Source organism: Rhododendron vialii, chromosome 4a (genome assembly GCF_030253575.1).
Source record: "Rhododendron vialii isolate Sample 1 chromosome 4a, ASM3025357v1".
NCBI lineage: Eukaryota > Viridiplantae > Streptophyta > Magnoliopsida > Ericales > Ericaceae > Rhododendron > Rhododendron vialii.
Genome location: NC_080560.1, coordinates 43,401,960 through 43,420,883, shown reverse-complemented (window position 1 = coordinate 43,420,883; position 18,924 = coordinate 43,401,960). Strand labels below are relative to the sequence as shown.

The 18,924-nt window shown below is 38.2% G+C and overlaps 2 protein-coding genes across 3 annotated transcripts; one reads left to right on the top strand and one right to left on the bottom strand.

Moving 5' to 3' along the window:
• Positions 1-790: 790 nt before the first annotated feature.
• LOC131322156 (acidic leucine-rich nuclear phosphoprotein 32-related protein 1-like) lies at positions 791-4,229 on the bottom strand. 2 transcript variants are annotated; one of them, XM_058353370.1, is made up of 3 exons: positions 4,008-4,221; positions 3,507-3,845; positions 791-1,749 (listed from the first exon to the last, which is right to left on the bottom strand). In XM_058353370.1, exons 2-3 carry the CDS (start codon positions 3,828-3,830, stop codon positions 1,144-1,146), a joined length of 930 nt encoding a protein of 309 aa, XP_058209353.1. In that variant the 5' UTR covers positions 3,831-3,845; positions 4,008-4,221; the 3' UTR covers positions 791-1,143. The 2 variants fall into 2 exon arrangements, with proteins under 2 accessions (XP_058209353.1, XP_058209352.1); XM_058353369.1 differs by having other exon boundaries at positions 3,507-4,229.
• Positions 4,230-12,490: 8,261 nt separating this feature from the next.
• LOC131324337 (nuclear poly(A) polymerase 3-like) lies at positions 12,491-18,190 on the top strand. Its single transcript, XM_058356275.1, has 10 exons — positions 12,491-13,005; positions 13,313-13,390; positions 14,226-14,333; positions 15,231-15,293; positions 15,385-15,546; positions 15,810-15,923; positions 16,115-16,177; positions 16,284-16,589; positions 16,763-16,927; positions 17,627-18,190. The coding sequence occupies exons 1-10, from the start codon at positions 12,769-12,771 to the stop codon at positions 17,921-17,923; spliced, it is 1,593 nt and encodes a 530-aa protein (XP_058212258.1). The 5' UTR covers positions 12,491-12,768; the 3' UTR covers positions 17,924-18,190.
• Positions 18,191-18,924: the final 734 nt, after the last annotated feature.

Sequence of the window (18,924 nt, the reverse complement as noted above, 5' to 3'; positions counted from 1 at the left end):
ATACTCCCATAAATGTATTGGGCTCACACATACTACACCACCAGTGTGCGCATTCCCACACATTTATTTGAGTGTTTATGTATTTGGGTATTTGTTTTAGGTGTGGTTGTATATTTGTTGATTTGTTTTTATCTTTTGTTGTTTTCTTTTTTTGACATAGCGTAATAAATTATTTATTTATTTATTTTGAATTCTACTGACAGCCTAACATGGCTGACCCAATTAGAGAATTCTGTGGGGACGTCTTCTAGACAAATAGATGTTTCCTCCACATGAAAACAAATATTTCCTCTCCTGTGCTTTATTCAGCTCATTCACTTTCTAATGTACCAGGAGTAGTATATTCTGGCCTGTTTTGATCAAATAATAAGTCATCATAGCCTCATAGGTCCAGCATTTTTTCCCCGCACCCCATAAGAAAGGAGTGGTTAGTAAGCTTGATTACAGCCAAGATTGTCCACACTGCTCCATCTGTTCGAATCCGCAATCTCAACCTTGAAAACAAACAACTCACAAGGAATACTCCTAATGGCATATGAGTCTAAATTCATGAGCTAAAACTATGCACGACTCCAGTTCACAAGGAAATATATCACTCGGGTTAACCCGGAGCCCCAGCTAGTGGTCTAGCTCGGACAACTTGCTTTGATGAATATATTACATAGGCACAAAAATAATCAAATCCACCTAAACACCAAGTGCTTTGGGACACCAGCGTTGACATCAACATCGTTAATATTGGACCATTGGCTTCCTACTGGAATACAAGCATCTGAAAATCCAGCCCATCTACAACAGCAAGAAATCGATTTTTCCTCAAAACATCTTAACAATAAATCCACAAAAATATCTTCCATCATCCAAAGTCTGGGAATCAAAAAAGAGCACTGAAGAACCCATGCCTAAGGAGAAGCATTTACCCAAAAGATGAACTATTTAACCTTTATCAAACCAGATCTAGATCTAACTCTAAACAGTTTTAAAGACCCTGAAGATTGGTAAACTAGATGATACTGGACCAAAATATTAACAGGAAGGCAGCAGAACAGCTACTTTGAAGCATCCTATTCTTCATTTGAGGTAATATGGATTTGAGAGGGGAGAAAGAGATTGACCTAATCTGTCCATGATTCAGCTTCACCCCTATCGTTTGGGCGGTCTCTCATCATCCTCTCCACCATCATCATCGTCGCCAGAGTCGTCTTTGTCCGATCTCTTCCTTTTTGCCGGAACCTCAACTTTCCCACCATCATCATCTTCGTCATCCTCTTCATCAAAAACATCATCCTCTCCACCATCATCATCATCATCATCATCGCCGGAGTCGACATTGTTTGATCTCATGCTTGTTGCTGGAACCTCAACTTTCCCACCATCATCGTCTTCGTCATCCTCTTCATCAAAACCATCATCATCTCCAGCATCAACATCATCACCGGAGTCATCTTTCTCTGATCCATTTCTTGTTGCTGGAACCTCAACTTTCCCACCATCATCGTCTTCGTCATCCTCTTCATCAAAAACATCATCCTCCCCGCCATCGTCGTCGTCGTCATCACCGCCAGAGTCGTTTTCCTCCAATCTCGTCCTATTTGCTGGAACCTCCACTTTCCCACCATCATCATCTTCGTCATCCTCTTCATCAAACTCTTCCCCCCCGCCATTCTCTTCTGGTTCAAAATCACTGCCATCTTCATCGTCTTGAGCACGACTCACAGGTCGAACAAGGTACTCTGTTCCCACGTCCTCCTATGTATCATTTAGCAAAAAGAGCACTTGTAAATAGGAAGAACAGATGGAAGACAGAACAAGAAGCTATGAAAAGAACAAGAAGCTATGAAAATGCATGTTTGTGCAAGGAGTAGCCAAAAAGAATATACGAGAGGACAAACTAAAGTAAGTGGAAATAGAAGTACAAACCCAGTGATTTGTTAGTTCACAATAGGACAGTAAAACTGCGCCATTATTTGATTAGTTAACTTCAAGTTGTCAACTACATGATGAACGCAGAAGGTGATTATTTGACCCTAAAAAAGAACACAGAAGGTGATTCATATAGGAGTATAAAAGCAGCAGAAAGTAGTCCCAATCAAGCGATTCACATCACCACATTCCTGAATCAACCTGATCTTTGCTACAACAAACCAGGGGCCTAGAGGACTCGTAACACTTGTGAGTTGTGAGGCAAAATAAACAGATTCAACATTCTGGCAGATATGGAAACATTTATGGCAGAACGTAAGTTACAAACACATCCATCCACAATAAACAGCTAAAACTTTTATCTTTAGATGGTCAACATCATGAAAGTTTGCAAATTAAGACTAGAAGTAACTGAAATAACTACCAGGGTGTGTCTCAGGGCCCGTTTGAGAAATTTTATCCTATTAACTTATTTGCTCATCTTGCCTCTGAATCTTCACCTACTTGTCTTGATTCAGTGTTCAAACTAAACAAATAAGCAAATAACCTAGAATAACCAAACCGACCTTCAATCACAGTCACGACACAATACGTATGAACTAAAAACCATAATATTAAAAAAAAGTTTATAATTAAAAAAGAATCGTGTGACTAAATAGGTAGAATTGCTCCGTTGGACATAGTAACAACCAATTCATCTTTCAATTCTCTACTAAAACCCTAACTACTTTATCAGAAAAGGGTTGAACCTAGACACACTTTCTCCACGAGTCAAGAATGTCTCTACTCTCTAAGAACAACATTAATTTGACAAAGCAAGCACCAAACTAGGGTTTAGCAGAATCAGTAATAAGAAGGAACTTGAAGAACCAGTTGGAAACCGAGGAATCAAACTAGGGGGTCCAGACTTCCCAGTGCTTTATGGGGAAGATAGCTTACTTCGAAGGATCCATTCAGGTCAATGGACACTCTGAGTAGTTTACAACACCTCATGTTTAAAGAGAAATATTTCAGAAACAGGTTTTCTACCTAACCGAAGGAAGTGCCAAAGGTGACCAACTAAACCCATAAAAAAAATGTGGACTTACATAGGCACAAAATATTCCACCACAATAGGGAGTACAATAATACCACGATACAGACTCTCAAATCTACAGAACTTTCACCAAGGATAATATCAAACTACGATCCTGAGTGACAAATTAAATTATTTCCATTCTTTGTGCAACTTTTGACACTACTTCCCCTGCTTATTCAGGTAGACACCAGACGTTTACTCATGAAGAGTTGCAGCAAAACAGTGCGCGTGCACACAGAGATCTAAAAAGCAAAGTAACATACAAATAAAATAAGCAAACTGTGAAATCATCTGGACCTATAGCTTGAACCTAAAAGGAAATTTTTTATCACCAAGCTAAACTGTTGTCCTTTGCCTAAAGAAATATCTACTCAAAGCAGAAGATTTTTCAACAACAAAACAGCAAAAAAGATCCACCACAAACTAGTAAGAGGCTATAAAAACAGCAAATAACCAAATCCAGACATAAAAAATCACTAAACAAAAGCTTGTAGAGCAAAATCACCTCTTCTTCGACTTCCTCGTCTGGATCCTCGTCGTCATCGTCGTCGTCGTCACTATCCCCGTCATCGTCGTCGTCGTCGCCGCCGTCGTCGTCCACGTCATCCTCGTCGTCCTCGTCGTCATCTACAGACACCACAGGGGGCCCACCGGAGTTATGCAGCACCTCCGTCACATCCTCCTCTTCCTCCTCCTCCTCGTCATCGTCATCTTCATCCACGTCATCATCGTCTTCTCCGTCCTCATCTACTTCCTCCTCGGAGTCGTCCACTTCATCTTCACGCATCTCCTCCAAATCTATTATCTCCTCTTCCTCCGTCCCTTTCATCTTCTTCAGCAACAACTTTTGTCGAGAAAATCCGACAGAAAACCCGAGTGAAAATTAGAATTAAAAACAGGGAAAATCGAAGGAGGAGGGAGGAAACAGGGGAGGAGAGAGAGAGAGAGGAGGGGTTGGGGAGAGAGAGAGAGGGAGATGAGGAAGGGACTCAGCTCTCTGCAACACCTTGATCTGAGCCGTTGAATGACGGAGAGACGCGGATCGATGACTTGGCTTTGATCGGACGGCTGTGGTGGGGGGATTCGTTGTTTCTTTTGTGCTGTTTTTAGGTCTTTTGCGGCTCCCTCTCCCTCTCTATATTCCCATTCACCGCCCTCGGGGTCACGTGACACGCGTGTGAGGTCTCTAGGGTTTCGGATTTGTTTTTTTACTCCTATCCTATCTGGGATTCCTCTCTCTCTCTCTACTGTCCTCTCTAATAAGGCCTCGTTTGGAATAAAAGTAAAACAAAAACTCTTTTCCCGGATTCCAAACTTTGGCCTTTGGTCCAAATCTGGGTTTCTTAAAGTTGTCTTGGATCCAGTCTGGAACTGCAACATGGCCCGAAGATATTTGGGCCCAGATCTATGCCTTGAGCAAGGCAATCTTCGGGCCCAGATGAGAAGTCATGGGTGATTCTTTGTTTTTTTTTTGATCCGCGTCATGGGTGATTCTATTGCCTTGAATTGATCGAAGACAATCATAGAGTCAGCCCCTAAGTTAAGTAATTCTTCAAAATATCTATCGCTCTTGTTCTCAATCTTTGCACTTCACTCACGCTCTCAATTGTCCCTCTCGAATACGTTTTTTGCCCTTTTCACGCTCGCGCACGCGAATTATGTGACTTAGGCCAGCTCAATTAGACACGGTACTGACTTTCTTGTAGGGCTGCAAACGAGCCGAGCCGAGCCGAGTTTTAGAGTGTTCGAGCTCGGCTCGGCAAAAATTTAGTTGGCTTGAGCTGGGCTCGAGCTCGTGACGAGCTGCAGGACTCGAGCTCGAGCTCGGCTCGTTTATGAAACAAATATATATAAATATATATAAATAAATATAAATATGTAAAAATATATATATATAAATATATATAATATAATCGAGCTCGCGAGCCAATTCGAGTCGAGTTTCGACTAGCTCAAGCTCGGCTCGTTTATGAAACGAGCCCAGGACTCGAGCTCGAGCTCGTTCGTTTTTGTCTTGAACCGAGCCGAGCCGAGCCGTTATCGAGCCGAGCTCCGAGCGGCTCGGATCGTTTGCAGGCCTACCTTCTTGTAGCTTCCTTGCCCAACTTTATTGCCACAGTTACCTTCTTCTTGGCAAGCCTTCACCCAATTAAGGATAATAATAACACTCAGACTTGCTAATTAAAGGAGTATATTATTTGCACAATTAATTAGTTTTTGTAACTCATGAGATGAGGCCAGTTTGATGCCTGTTAGAGAGCACGGATTGGACTATTTTCTGTGAGTCGCGTATGTAAGCTTATGTTTTTATGCAAAAAAATAAATTGGCCAGACTTGTACCACGTTCTAATTACGGAACTCTCCAAATGGATATTACAACAAATATACTAGTGTTATGATGTTATCGATTACATCGTCTAATTGAAGCTCGGAATCAAGAAAAATACTTTCACGAGTAATTCCATATTACTCCTTAGTAATTTCAATCTCAATCACACCTCATTTACTTGTTCTTTAAAATCTGTAAACGGCATTATACAATATACATGGCCTATGACACGTTTTCTAAGATAAGGAAATGTATTGCTATATTTTTAAGGTATAAAACGATTTTCTAGAGAAGTTTTGCAATATTACCAGTGGAAAAACATTAAAACCTTAAATCAGTGTACTTAATTATAAACTCTATTATTGGTTTGATAATTATACTATTATTACTACGTACTCCCTAAGAATGATAAATGAATGGAACAAGTAGAGCTAGGGATCGTACAAGCTTGGTTTGAAAATTGAACCACCTTCAAAATATGTTCGAATTTAGCTTGTTAATGAGAAGAGACGATCTCAACTAATTAAGCTTTAATCGAACTAAACACGAGCCAATCTCGAGTAGCTTGGATTTTTATAGGAGTACATTATTAGTCAAATGAGTCTAGTTGTACTTTATTCTAGCTTGGTTTAAGAGCGTAACAAACTTTTATATATTAATGTTAAAATTTTGTTCGTTCAGGTGACAAACCAATCATGAACAAATTTTTGTTAAGCAAACACGAGCTCAAACTCAAGTAGCTTGGCTCATTTAGCACCCATATTACTTCCTAACTGGAGCAATTGAAAAGTGGTTAGACCAAATTGGTTGTTGAAGCTGGTAGGAAAGCATGGTTTTTTCCCACCATTCAAAGTTCAGAGATGTGTTAGAGTCAAAAGAAAAATATACTATATATTTAGAGCTGTGAGATCGATGTTCCAAAAACAAAAATCAGAGCAATGACGTGGCTAATCAGATTACTCATTTGGTTTTGGTTGAAACTTCCAAGAGATGTGTTGGGCAAGGGAAAATGACAGTCGTGGGGTCTGGTGGTGACTCAAAACACATAACAACGAAGGCAGATATAGTAGTAGTGAATGGATAATGTCGGCATGCACAGATTAAAAAGACCGATGTGTTTAGAATCATTTAATGCATGTGAATTTTTTGGGCCGCATGTAATCTTTTTTCAATTTCATTATATATACTTCTGGTGTTTCCTCAGAGAAAAGAAAAAAAAAAGAATCTTCCAAAATACTACTCGTTAGAGATTCATGTGCATTAGTCGACTCTGAATATTTTTATATTCAGACATGTGCACATGTACGTTTATTTACATAGCATTGTTCTATTGAATCGGGATGAGTCGACAAGCCAACACCACCTCAGGCCCGTTTGGTTCTTAGTTCTTACTCATGTCTTATTGCTTAATTATATCTCATAAATGAATAAGTAACAAGTAAAATCCATGACAAGAAAACTTATTTGCTTATGTGCTTTTTGTTTTTTGATTAGACAATTGTAACGCCCCAAGCAGACCACTGGCCCAATATCTTGATTTTGATCCACAAGCCACACCACATGGCCCAAAAGCTTAAGCACAAGGTACTAGTAGTAGCCCACAAGATTTATTATATGCCCAAGATCATCCATGTAGACTTCCGATGTGGGACGGGGTGTTACAATCTCCCCAACTTTATAGTCTCGCGCCCTCGCGAGGGGTTGAGCACTATAATCACCAATACAAATCAAACTAACAACCAAATCAAACCAAACTCCAAGGCCCACATGGTCGTGCACATGGATGGCTCTGATACCACTTGTAACGCCCCAAGCAGACCACTGGCCCAATACCTTGATTTTGATCCACAAGCCACACCACATGGCCCAAAAGCTTAAGCACAAGGTACTAGTAGTAGCCCACAAGATTTATTATATGCCCAAGATCATCCATGTAGACTTCCGATGTGGGACGGGATGTTACAACAATAAAATGTTTAGAGCCTTGGAAGCAATTAAACTATAACGGTGTAATAAGCAAGAGGTATACTACGTTTTAATGGGGACAATAGTCTTTCGTTTGGAACTTGGGGAAAAGAAGGAAAGGGAAAATTTGTTTAAAATAAGTTTTTCCCTTGTTTGTTCGAAGAGAGAGAGAGAGAGAGAGAGGAGAAATACCAAATAGTAAAGATAAAATTTTCTCTACATTTTATTTGAACTTTTCTGTTTTGGGTGAATACTTTCTTTGTACTTTTCATCATATAATTATTTTAGCTTTCTCTTCCTATCCTTCTATAAGTTCCAAAGAGTTCATAAATCTTTGAAACGAACTTAGAATTGGGAATTGTTTTCACTCCTCTTTTTCATATTTAGACTCCTTTTTTGTTTTTTAGCAAAAAAAAAAAAAAACTATAAGTTCCAAAGAGTTCATAAATCTTTGAAACGAACTTAGAATTGGGAATTGTTTTCACTCTTCTTTTTCATATTTAGACTCCTTTTTTGTTTTTTAGCAAAAAAAAAAAGAAGCGCTTTCAATACTAAATAACAAAAAAAATGTGAATATCAAAAAAAGGAGTGTGATCTTTTACAACATTCCATTTGTGTCAAGGACACGTTTTAGGCTGTGTTTGATTGTAAAAGTGTCCATAGGTGAAAGGGACAATAAACAAGGATAAGAATACGTAAACTATGAAAGAATTCGAGTGACTTTGAAGATATTGACTTTTTTAGAAAGCTTTTAGCATGTAAACTCATAGTAATTTATAACGTCTAAAAAATAACTTACAAACTAAAAGTCACAAGTTAAAACATACTCGAAAAGTAAAAGTCAAACGAGACCAAAACACTCTTTAAAGTAATCGGATTAGTTGGTCTTAATAATTGTGTAGCTATACGTACGTAGATTCAGTGACGATATGATCGTATGAGTTGATCACCTCCTATTGAGAGAAAGTTTGTACTCGTGAATCGTCATAATCAATTGAACAACAACTGGTCGAATTGCACTTGTCTCCAATATTATGTGATTTCGTAAAATGTAAGTGCATGAATAATCTATAGTCCAAGACTAAAAATCAAACTATAAAACCTAATATAAGAGTGGAAATATTAATGGGTCTTGCTTTAAGGACTCGTTAGCCGGTTATCTTGCTTATTTGTTTGTTTGCTTCACAAAATGATCAGCAAATGTTTGTTTGGCAATTATTTATATATTTACTTTTTTTTATCCGATTTATTTACTTCGTTTACTTTAGTTATTATTATTAATGAGTTAAAGCAAGCAAGCTACAGTCAATCATGACAGGCAAATAGGAAAGTTAATAACCCAAATAATACGTGCGATGATTCTCCGAACCCATTTCGGGTTGATTTAATCTGAATAAATCATACTTAAAAACAGTAGATATACGTTGAGTACAAACCCAAAAATCATTACTCTCATTTTTGAGATTGTTAGAAATTTTCTCATCTTATCTCAAAATTTTAAGATCAATTAATCGCCTAAACGAGATGAGTTTAGTACAAAAAAGAAACATATAGTTTAAACTTTAATTATGTTTTCTGGCGATTTTTTCTTGCTTACGATAATAATAACTGTTTTTAGCTTCACATCGTAGAAATCCAAAGAAATGGATGCAAGTTTAACAAAAATTTAATTAGTTCCGGTAAACCTCATGAAATTTGACCAAGCGAACATAAAAAAACAAATAAATTGTTTGTATTGCATGAGGTTGCTTGTTTGAATATCACGAAAGTCAAAACATTTCTAAACCATGGGGTCACTTGACTGTTGTCCACTCGTAAACTTTAGGACCCAAAATAAATCAAAGTACGCGAAAACTGACACAAAGACATTCCAAAAAACACAATTGCTGTGGGCATAAAATGGTCCAAAGACTTGAGATATGAAAAAACAAAAAGAGAAAATCTTATTTACAGAGCAGCTGTAGACAAGTGTTTACGGAGCTTAATTTTGGCTGTCTAAAAGTATTTTAGACGATCCAGATTAAAAACAAACTATTAATGGTAAGAAATATTTATTACCAATCAAAGATTAGAAACACATCTCAACAATTAATTGCATAAACGGATGACTGAAATCGTTCAATTCCGTAAAGAGCCGCTCCATATAAATTTTCTCTCAAATAAAAAGGAAAATGATTTTATCACTCTCTTTTTTTGTTAACGCCACTCTTCTGCAAACAGAAGAGTAACGTTTAAAAAAAGAGTGACAAAATCAACGGATAATAAAAAACCTAACCTTAGGTTCTATCGACCAAATCATTCTCAAATCATCCTACCAAACGTCATAATTACTCCGTATCCCATCTTCACTCTGTGCAAGACAAGAAAGAGAGATTTTCTAGTCACAAACGTCATTTCTAGAGAGAGAGAGAGAGAGAGAGAGAGAGGAGAGAAGGATGCGCAGGAGCTGGAGCAGCATTCGGTGGCCGGACTTCGACTTCTCGTTACCCTCATCGATTATCCGTATGCCGGAATTCGACTTCTCAACAATACCCTCGTCGCTTTCCCGGTGGCCGGGAATCGACCTGTCTCCCTTCACCCCGAGCTGGTCCTCGTTGAGCTTCCGATCGTGGTTTGATTACTCGATTGACAACGTTTTCTGGATCGCCGTTACCGTCGTCGAGACCTTGGCTTTGGTCGCCATGTTCTGCTGCTTCTTCATGTTCTGTGGCTGTACTGTCTAATTAGGGTGTAATTCCTTAATCCTTTTGATTTCCACTCCCTCTCTCTGTCTGTGATGTGTATATAAGTATATATGTACATCCACGTATCTGTTTGACAAAAGTTGAATAAAAATTCCGAATCGATGGGGGAAAGTTTTGAATTTGGGGAATTGGTGGTTTCATTTTCTTATTGCAGAGAGATTTGATGGTTTGATATTGATGTTTAAGCATAGAATTAGAATTGGGGAAAATTTTCTTTTTTGGTGGAAATTCAAACGAATTGCGAGTCAAACTCTTCGGAGAAGTTGCTTATACAAGACGTAAAGTGAACAGTTTTCTCTCTCTTCATTTTGGGGGCAGTGGTGTGAAGATGTTTTGCTCTGTCAAGAATGTGATTTTTTGCCTGTTAATTTTGTAATTTCCTCGATTTTTTTTCCTGAAAATTCAGATCAAATCCAGTTTCAAAGTTCGAATTTGCTCATAAAACAGATTTTTTCCCTCTTTTATTCGGGGTCAATGGTGTCAAGAACAAGGGCACATCATGACACCAACCTGACTAGTTCCAACTTCCAAGGCTGCAAACTGTTCTCGAAGAGATCGAGACTCAGGTTCATCATGGGCTTGGCTCGTAAATGAGTCAGGCTCAAGTTCTAAGCTTGTGTAGTAAAGAGTCGATAACTCACAGCTTGTTTGTAGAGGCTCAACTCGTTTTTAAAAACTCGTTTAGTAAATGAATTAGATTCGAACACCTTGATACTAAATGAGCCGAGCTCAAACTTGACTATTAGAACTCAACCTGGACTAGTTTTGAACGACCCAAACTGGAACATTTCAAAGCTCAATCAGCTTGGCTTGGGTCGTTTGCAGCATGCAACATAACTTTTTGGAGTATTACTTTTTTAATTGCAACGGGTAAATTTCGAGTTCAAAAGGTCTATTGGTCATTCCAGTGTTTGGCGCTTTCTGCAATAGGAGTAAAAAGTTTACAATGTTAAGTTTGGTTTAGAATTTAGCTATGGAATGGTAAATTCATACTATGAGATGTGTAGTCTCCCACTCTTCGGGCGCTCATAATCACAGAGTTTGCGAAAGTATGCGTGGTGTAGACATTTTGATGGGATGTTTCGGAAAATACAATCACAAATAAAAGAAACATTTGCACTATCAAATTCTGTTTGGATTATCTCAACTCAACAAGTTTTTATTTTAATTATTCGGAATTGGGATGAATACATTTTCTCTCGTGATTGTGTTTCTCTCAATCATGTTCTAGTTCAATGAGATAATTTAATGAATATATGGACTATATTTACCCCAAGGATAGCAACATAAAAGACAAATGAAACAAGTATCCAAAGTAAGTAGTGGCCACAATTGGTCAAAAAAATCTGGTGACGAAGACCATCTCTAAAATGGGAAGCAAAATTTTTCTAGTACAAAATACACTTTCGTTTTTAGTCCAAGGAGCTTTCTATGACATGAATATGATTGTGAAAAAATTTTAATTTTTGCTTCCGTAAAATTGCTCTTGTTTTTATTATGCTTACCTTTTTTTCTTCTCAAACCCAACAAGTGAAGAATTTGAAGGGTGCACACAGTTCGGAATGATCTAATTATCTAGAAAATTAATAACTGAATAATTCTGAACGGTTCTAAAGAATTGAATATCAAAACCTATCAAATATATAAGGGCAACTAGATTAAAACCAAACTGCAAGACAGATCCGATTTTAGTTCGGTTCTAGTCCTATTTTATTAGCATCAAAACAGTTTTTTCAGAAGCGCTAAACAACTCATAAAATAATTAAGAATTAAAAAAATCAAACAACTCATAAAATAATTACTCCTATAAGAATTTGTTAAGATTCCAAACCCAATTGGAAAAGTACAAGAGTAGGAAAAGAATGAAATTGGTACACTAACTATTGAATACTCAGCACTATAAGAATTCTTAACGGTTTGGGTTCTCATAAGCATAGTAGTATATTAAAAGTCTTTCTTAACAAATGAGAATTTTAGTCTAAATAGATTGATTTATTAGGGAAAAAAATAAATTACCAACTCAAAATGCATAAGTTAATTTATTTATATTGATGCATAGATGTTATTCGGTCCAATTCCATTTTAACTACAGTTTTTAAATTGATAACAAATAATCGAAGTAAAATTAATGATTCTTATTTTTCAGAACCATACCAAACCAATAGACCGTAGAATCAGGACAAATAGGACGATTCGGCCCGGATGGAAGCGAATCGGTTCAGCAGTTAGAGTTGATTTTCTTGTACACCCTTTATATTTTTCCTTTTCTTTTCCCATTTCAAATTAGGGGACCTGCCAAGTGCCAGCCAGGTACACCTCATAGAAAACGAATCCCTTGATTATGCCGTTGAACAAAAGTCAAGGAGTCAAAATACGGACACGTGTATGGCTACAAATTCCCCACGGAACACACTCATATACTCCTATCCTACACTATTTCCTTTTTTCAATTCTCTCGCCACAACCGTTGCAGAGCAAACCTTCATCAATAAACCCAGCTCAAAGATTCGACCTTTCCCTCTCTCTCTCTCTCTCTCTCTTTCTCTATCTCTTCAAACTTCATAGTCTCACTCCAAACCCTCTCTCTCTCTCTTTCTCCACAAGCGAAGCGAACAAACTAATCTTTACTATTTCTTTTCTTCTTCCTATTCCAAAAGCCCTATTAGGAGAAATCCCACCTTCTTTTTTCCCTCAAGATTCTTCGGTAATCGGCCTGACCCAAGGACACAATGGCGTACGCGAATCGAAACCAAGGCGTCTTCATACCCTACCACCAAGTGGTTGATCTTCGCTCTTTGAACCACCCACATGTGACCATCGTTCCCGGCCCACCCATTGGTCTCATAAACCCTAGGATTGGCCCAGTTGGGCCGCCGCAATTTGTTCCATTCGGTGTTACTTTCAATCGCTCTTTTCACGAGTTATTGATTCGAATGGAGGAGGAAAAGTCGCGATCGCTGCTTCAGGTAGATTTTGTGAATAAACGCCGATTTTGGTTCACATTATAGTATAAATAAATGTACGGATAGAACTTTTTTTCGTTATTGGTTTCTTCGTGTTTTTTGTGGGTGTAGTTTTTTTTAAATATCGGTTACATGCAACTCGACTAATTCAATATTTTCGGATGTATTTTTTTTTATAAGTATCTCGGCTTACTCGCAACTCGACTAATTCAGTTTTTTTCTTGGGTGTAGTTTTTTTATACGTCTCGGCTTACGCACAATTTGACTAATTCAGTTTGTTGTTGTTGTTGTTGTTGTTGTTTTGGTGTAGTTTATGGCAGGCGAAGGACTTGTGCCATCTCCGGAAGAGGAAATTAAGAGGAAAAATGCCATTGAGAAGCTCAAACAGGTGGTCCCTGTCGCTGTGTAAAAGCAAAGTGTTTGTCTCTGTAGAATCTCTTGCACTTACTCAAATATTGACTTAAGCTTCAATTTTGAGTGAAACCCCCCCACAAATCTTGTCTACTCGTGGTGGAGCCCGAAATTTTGATGTGTGTGTGTGTGTGTGGGGGGGCGGGGGGGGGGGGTGGGGTGGGGGGGTGGGGGTGTTGTAAAAAACTAAAACTGTAGCAGTTTAGGACAGATTAGAAACTCTATAGTGGGTTAAAATAGCAAATTTTGGGGGAAATTCTTATTTTGTAATCAAATAAGGAAGGGTCAAGTGACCACACTTGTCTCTTAGTGGCTCCGCCCTTGCTCGTAAGCAGCATTAATTGTTTTTCTTTTTGAATTCAAATCAAGGGTTAGTTTTCGTTTTACACAAAATTTCCAAGAATTTGGTGACGTGGGTTTTACATTCTGACAATCATGAGCGTTTTACTCAACTTAATGCTTAAATCTGGTTTTTGGCGATTTCAAGTGCACTTGAATCAAATGAAGCTATTACTTGTTCAAATTTAGTAAACGTTTAAGTTAAGGGCTGGCGTTGGTCTCTGTGTTATGTGTATGCATTGCTCCTGTGGCTTATACGTGATGACATACAATGCTGTGTTATTGCTAAACCATGAGTGGCATCATTAGCTAGTGGCTGTATACGGTTTTCAGTCGTGTTAAGATATTGGTTGTTTTCACTGTTCATTTGTTGGTGTTGGCTTGTATATTTTTATGGCTCTCTTGTCTTTATGGCTACTCTTTGTGGACTTTGATATTGGGCATGATATTCAATGTTTACCTTCATCTTACAGATAGTGATGGAATGGATTAAGAGGGTTGCTTGCAACCGTGGACTTGACGAACGCCGCATTCCGGCTGCTTCTGCCGCAGTATTAACTTACGGATCCTATGGCCTTGGTGTAAGTGATTTGGTTGGAAGTTGTGGTCTTCTTTTGTTTCTTGTTTTCCCCTTGTTTCTTCTTTTATTTCTAGTGGCTTCGTAAAAACAGTTTTTTTCCCCCTGAGAATACCTCTAAAGAGAGGTTTTTATTTTAATAATGCTATAAAGAGTGTTTTGGATTGATGGTTTTCAGTGCAGATTAATTTCTATGTTATTGTGGTTTTAAGATTATAATTTTATGTTCAGTGCCAATCTGACTTCCCTTTGTAAGAAATTTGAAAGCAATTCTTTGTTACTTGTAGTTTACTTGCATTTTCAGAGGTTATTCTGGATAAGCCTAGTCGAGTTGAACACATCGTGGTATACCTTAATAGTTTTAAATTGCCAAGCTGTTTCGGTTACATTTGTTTTATACTTCCTTTTTATAAGAAGTATTTGAATTGCATTCCCCATGGCACTTTGTTTATTGTGCCACAAACCTGGCTATTCCAATCCATACTCGAGTTCTACCTCCCATGCGGCTTCTTGCTATCTCTCTACTGTCTTTCCTAGCCAAGTAATTGATTGTATTCTGAGATTCCTCGTTCCTAGTAAGTCTTGAAATTGAAAGAGCGAACTCGTATTAGAAAGGAGCATAGCCACATTTTGTAGGTTACAACTGTTCCTCTCCCTAAGGGGAATAACAGCTCGGTAAGATTCCCAACATCAGCTACTTAACATTCATTTAGAGGCATTTGAGATTTTGACAAAACAAAATTTACTGGACTTAGAAGTGTCTTGAGTACAAATTCAGATGACTGTTGCAATTTGCAAAGGATCTCAAACCTTCCTTCTATATAGTTTTGTGTTTCTACTGGATTGGTAAGTATTGTTTGTATGCATTTCATTGACACCTTTGTTTTCGCGATCTGTCCAGGTTCATAACTCAGAGTCGGATATTGATGCTTTATGTGTTGGCCCTCGTTTTGCTACTATGGGAGTAAGCTTCTTTTATTGCGTTTTCATGTGCTTCATGCAAGGAATTAGTTTGCAGTATCTCATGTCTTGTTATCTAATATTGACCCATGCAGGAGGATTTTTTTGTTGTCCTACACAACATGCTTACAAGCAGACCAGAAGTATCTGAGGTCCACTGCGTTAAGGATGCAAAAGTTCCTCTAATGCGGTTTAAACTTGATGGGATCTCAATTGATCTGCCGTATGCTCAACTTAAAGTAATGTCTGTTCCCGAGGTGAGTTTGCGTTTTATATCACTCAGTCTGTCAAAAACATTAAGTTCCTGCGGTGGTTTCTGTATACACGGATCTCACGCACTTGGGTTACAGAATCTAAACTACTCCTGTGAAGCGTGGTCTTTTCTTGGGTGATATTTATGAACAACATCCCCCTCCCCCCTTCCTCCCCTTCCTTCCACATCAGTTTTCATATGTAGCACTGTCCATTATTGTTTGCCTTTATGATATGGTGATTTGATTTGTTGAGTCATAATATGCAGAATGTGGACATACTTAACCTTTACTATCTAAGAAACATTGATGAAACTAGCTGGAGAAGTTTGTCTGGAGTTCATGCTAACAAATGGATTCTTCGGCTAATCCCAAACACGAAGGTATCCAGTAAAAAGTGCTTTACCATTGTTTTATTTTGGTTTAATTGATGTTTAATTGATGTTTTTCTTGGCATCTGCATTGGGCCATACTTTTTTAACTCTTGTTAGCATGCATATCTGATATCTGCCAGCTCTCAATTTATTGCATTATCTGTGCGGATGTCACATCTCCTTGGATTGTTCTACTACAGGTATTTCAATCACTGCTGCGATGTATTAAGTTATGGGCAAAAAGGCGAGGAGTTTATGGTAATGTAAGGGCATACAGCTTGGTATCTGGGTAACCTTTTAGTTTTCTCTCTCTCTCTCACTCTCTCTCCACAGCTAACTGAATGCTGTAAGTTTTAAATTTATTTGCAGTTGCTTGGGTTTTTTGGAGGAGTCCATTTGGCCATTCTTGGGGCATTTATTTGTCAAAGATACCCAAATGCAAGATTGAGTGGTTTGATTTCAAGTTTCTTTGGGACGTTTGCCTTATGGGATTGGCCAAAGCCAATTATTCTGCAAGATGGGACTTTGCCAATTTCTGGAAGTGCTGCAGAACCGCGGTCCTTGATGCCTATTAGATTGCCATGCCGACCACATGAATATTGCCATTCCAACATCACCAAGAGCACATTTTACAGAATCCGGGTCGAGTTCCTTCGAGGCCATAATTTGACTAAGGTACATTTTGCATTTTAGAGGGATATCAGGATTATGACATCTCTTATCCTTTTTCTGAGTTAACTATGTTTAACAGCCATTTGAGTCCTTTGTGATGTTTCGAAGTGTAGGAGATTGTTTTTATACTTCATATCTGGATTCTCTTATGCTATCTTTTTTCCTTGGCATTGCAGGATCTCCTCAGACCAGATTTTGATTGGGGTTGCCTATTTGAGCCTTTTCCATATGCAAAAAAGTACACACAATTTCTCAAAGTATGTCTTTCGGCCTCTGATCAAGATGAGTTGGGGGAATGGGTTGGTTGGGTGAAGTCGCGATTCCGCAGTCTTCTTGTCAAGGTTTGTGACTCCTTACCATTGTAGTTTCTTTTGCTATCTGAGTGATACTGATAACTAATGTGATCCTGTAAGCAATGGCTGTTTGTATTGACTGGTTGTGTGGTAAACTGGGGGCTGGAGCCGGACCTATATACCTGATGAAAATAAAGATAATCAGTTACCCTTCTTTTTTGGGTACTTCGGAGATTTCTTCTACATTGTACACTTGCATTCCAAGCATCTTTATTTTCTTTGACAGTTGCATTTTCCGAATTTTGCCATATCTGAAGAGTCAGCAGGTGCTCCTGGAATACTTTTGCATGTGATCAGAAAAGTAGGGTTTTTCGAGGTAGTTGACATGTGATCTCTCTGTTCAATGAGAATGAAGGTTGCTTGTTAAATTGGTTGGTGTGTGGGGATCTTTTTGTTTTCTGCGTAGACATTCCTTGGAAATTTACCCACCCTGAATTGTACCTGACCTGTAGGAGACAACGTAGCCACTAACCAGCATGCTGCTACTCCCTTCTATGAATTGTGGTTCTATGGAGAATAAAAGACATTAAAATTGTAATCTAACCTGTTTCCCGTATGCAAAACCGTATGTGGTGGAATTAGGCAATATCCATGACATGCATTGATCTTGATGTGTATTCAGTGATCTTTTAGAAACCAACTTCCTTTCTTCGTCCTTCCATTTGACTTCTACTTTTGGCTGTACAGTTGGAGGAAATTCAGGGGTTTTGTGATCCCAACCCTACAGAGTATGTTGATGCGAATGTTGCGGAGCCAAACACTGTGTTCTACTGGGGCTTGCAATCGGAAAGGAGCCATTTCTTGGACATTAAGCCTGTTAAGGATGATTTTGTCAAGAGCTTAAGTAATGGCCCAACCGGGAAGATTACGCTGTCAGTTGTTCAAGCATCTCAGCTACCTAAGAACGCTCAGTTTGATTCTGAAAGCAATAAGGGGTACTTGAACCCTAATGCAAATCTCAATTACCCAATTGCCACCGGATAGATTCTTGCAACGGGTCGTTGTCTGCTGGTGAAAGTTTCCTGTTTTTGGGTTCTGGTTTTTTGCTGGATTTTTTGGTGGTACAGTTATATGCAAAGATTGTTATAGGACCCCCAAGAGTTAGGGGGTGGTGAGGAAATTTTCCACTGTTGTACATCTCATGTAAATTTCATCAAATGCCTTTTTTTGATTAACAAGTATGTAACATTCAAAGAGAAACTGCTTATTCAATGGGGTTAAATGTTGTGTAAATATAATTTTGTTTTGTCTGCTGGAGTTGTCCCCTGTTTCCTTTTTTGTTTGTGCTAGGCCTATGTTTGGATCTGGATTTGGCAAGCGAAATCTTTTCAAGGAAAAAATTTTCAACGCCCTTGGGAAATGCCAAACGGTGCCCCAAACTCATCTTTCACCACACATTTGTGTGGTCTTCCAATAAAATATGTAGAGTCCACACAAATGTGTAATTGAGAAGAGTTTGGGGCACCGCCCCAGGAGAGAGGAATAATTACTCATACCCATAAGATCGCAGTCGTTGCATGATTGAATCATACTACTTTTTTTTTTATTTTTAATCCGCAATCATACTACTCCATTCGTCCTTTTTTAAGTGTCCTGCTTCGTAACTCCAACTTATTAAAAAGACATCATCATTACACCTTTCATATCAACCTTTTCCTCCACTTTTCTTACTTACCCATCATCATTACACTTTTACTCACTAACTTTTCAAAATAAAATCAACTTTTAGGGACAAAATAAACAATATACCAATTTTTACCCCCCTAACTTTACAAAATGGACACTTATTAAGGGACAGCCCAAAATAAAATACTGGACACAAAAAAAGGGACGGAGGGAGTACTTGTTTTGAAAAAATATTACTAATGGATTAGTAGTAAACTGTCATACAAATGTGTACGAACAAGTCTTTTTTTTTTTTACATGGGTTAGGTGCATGAGGATGCATAGTGTGAACGGTTATTCAACTGAGATTACTTTCCATA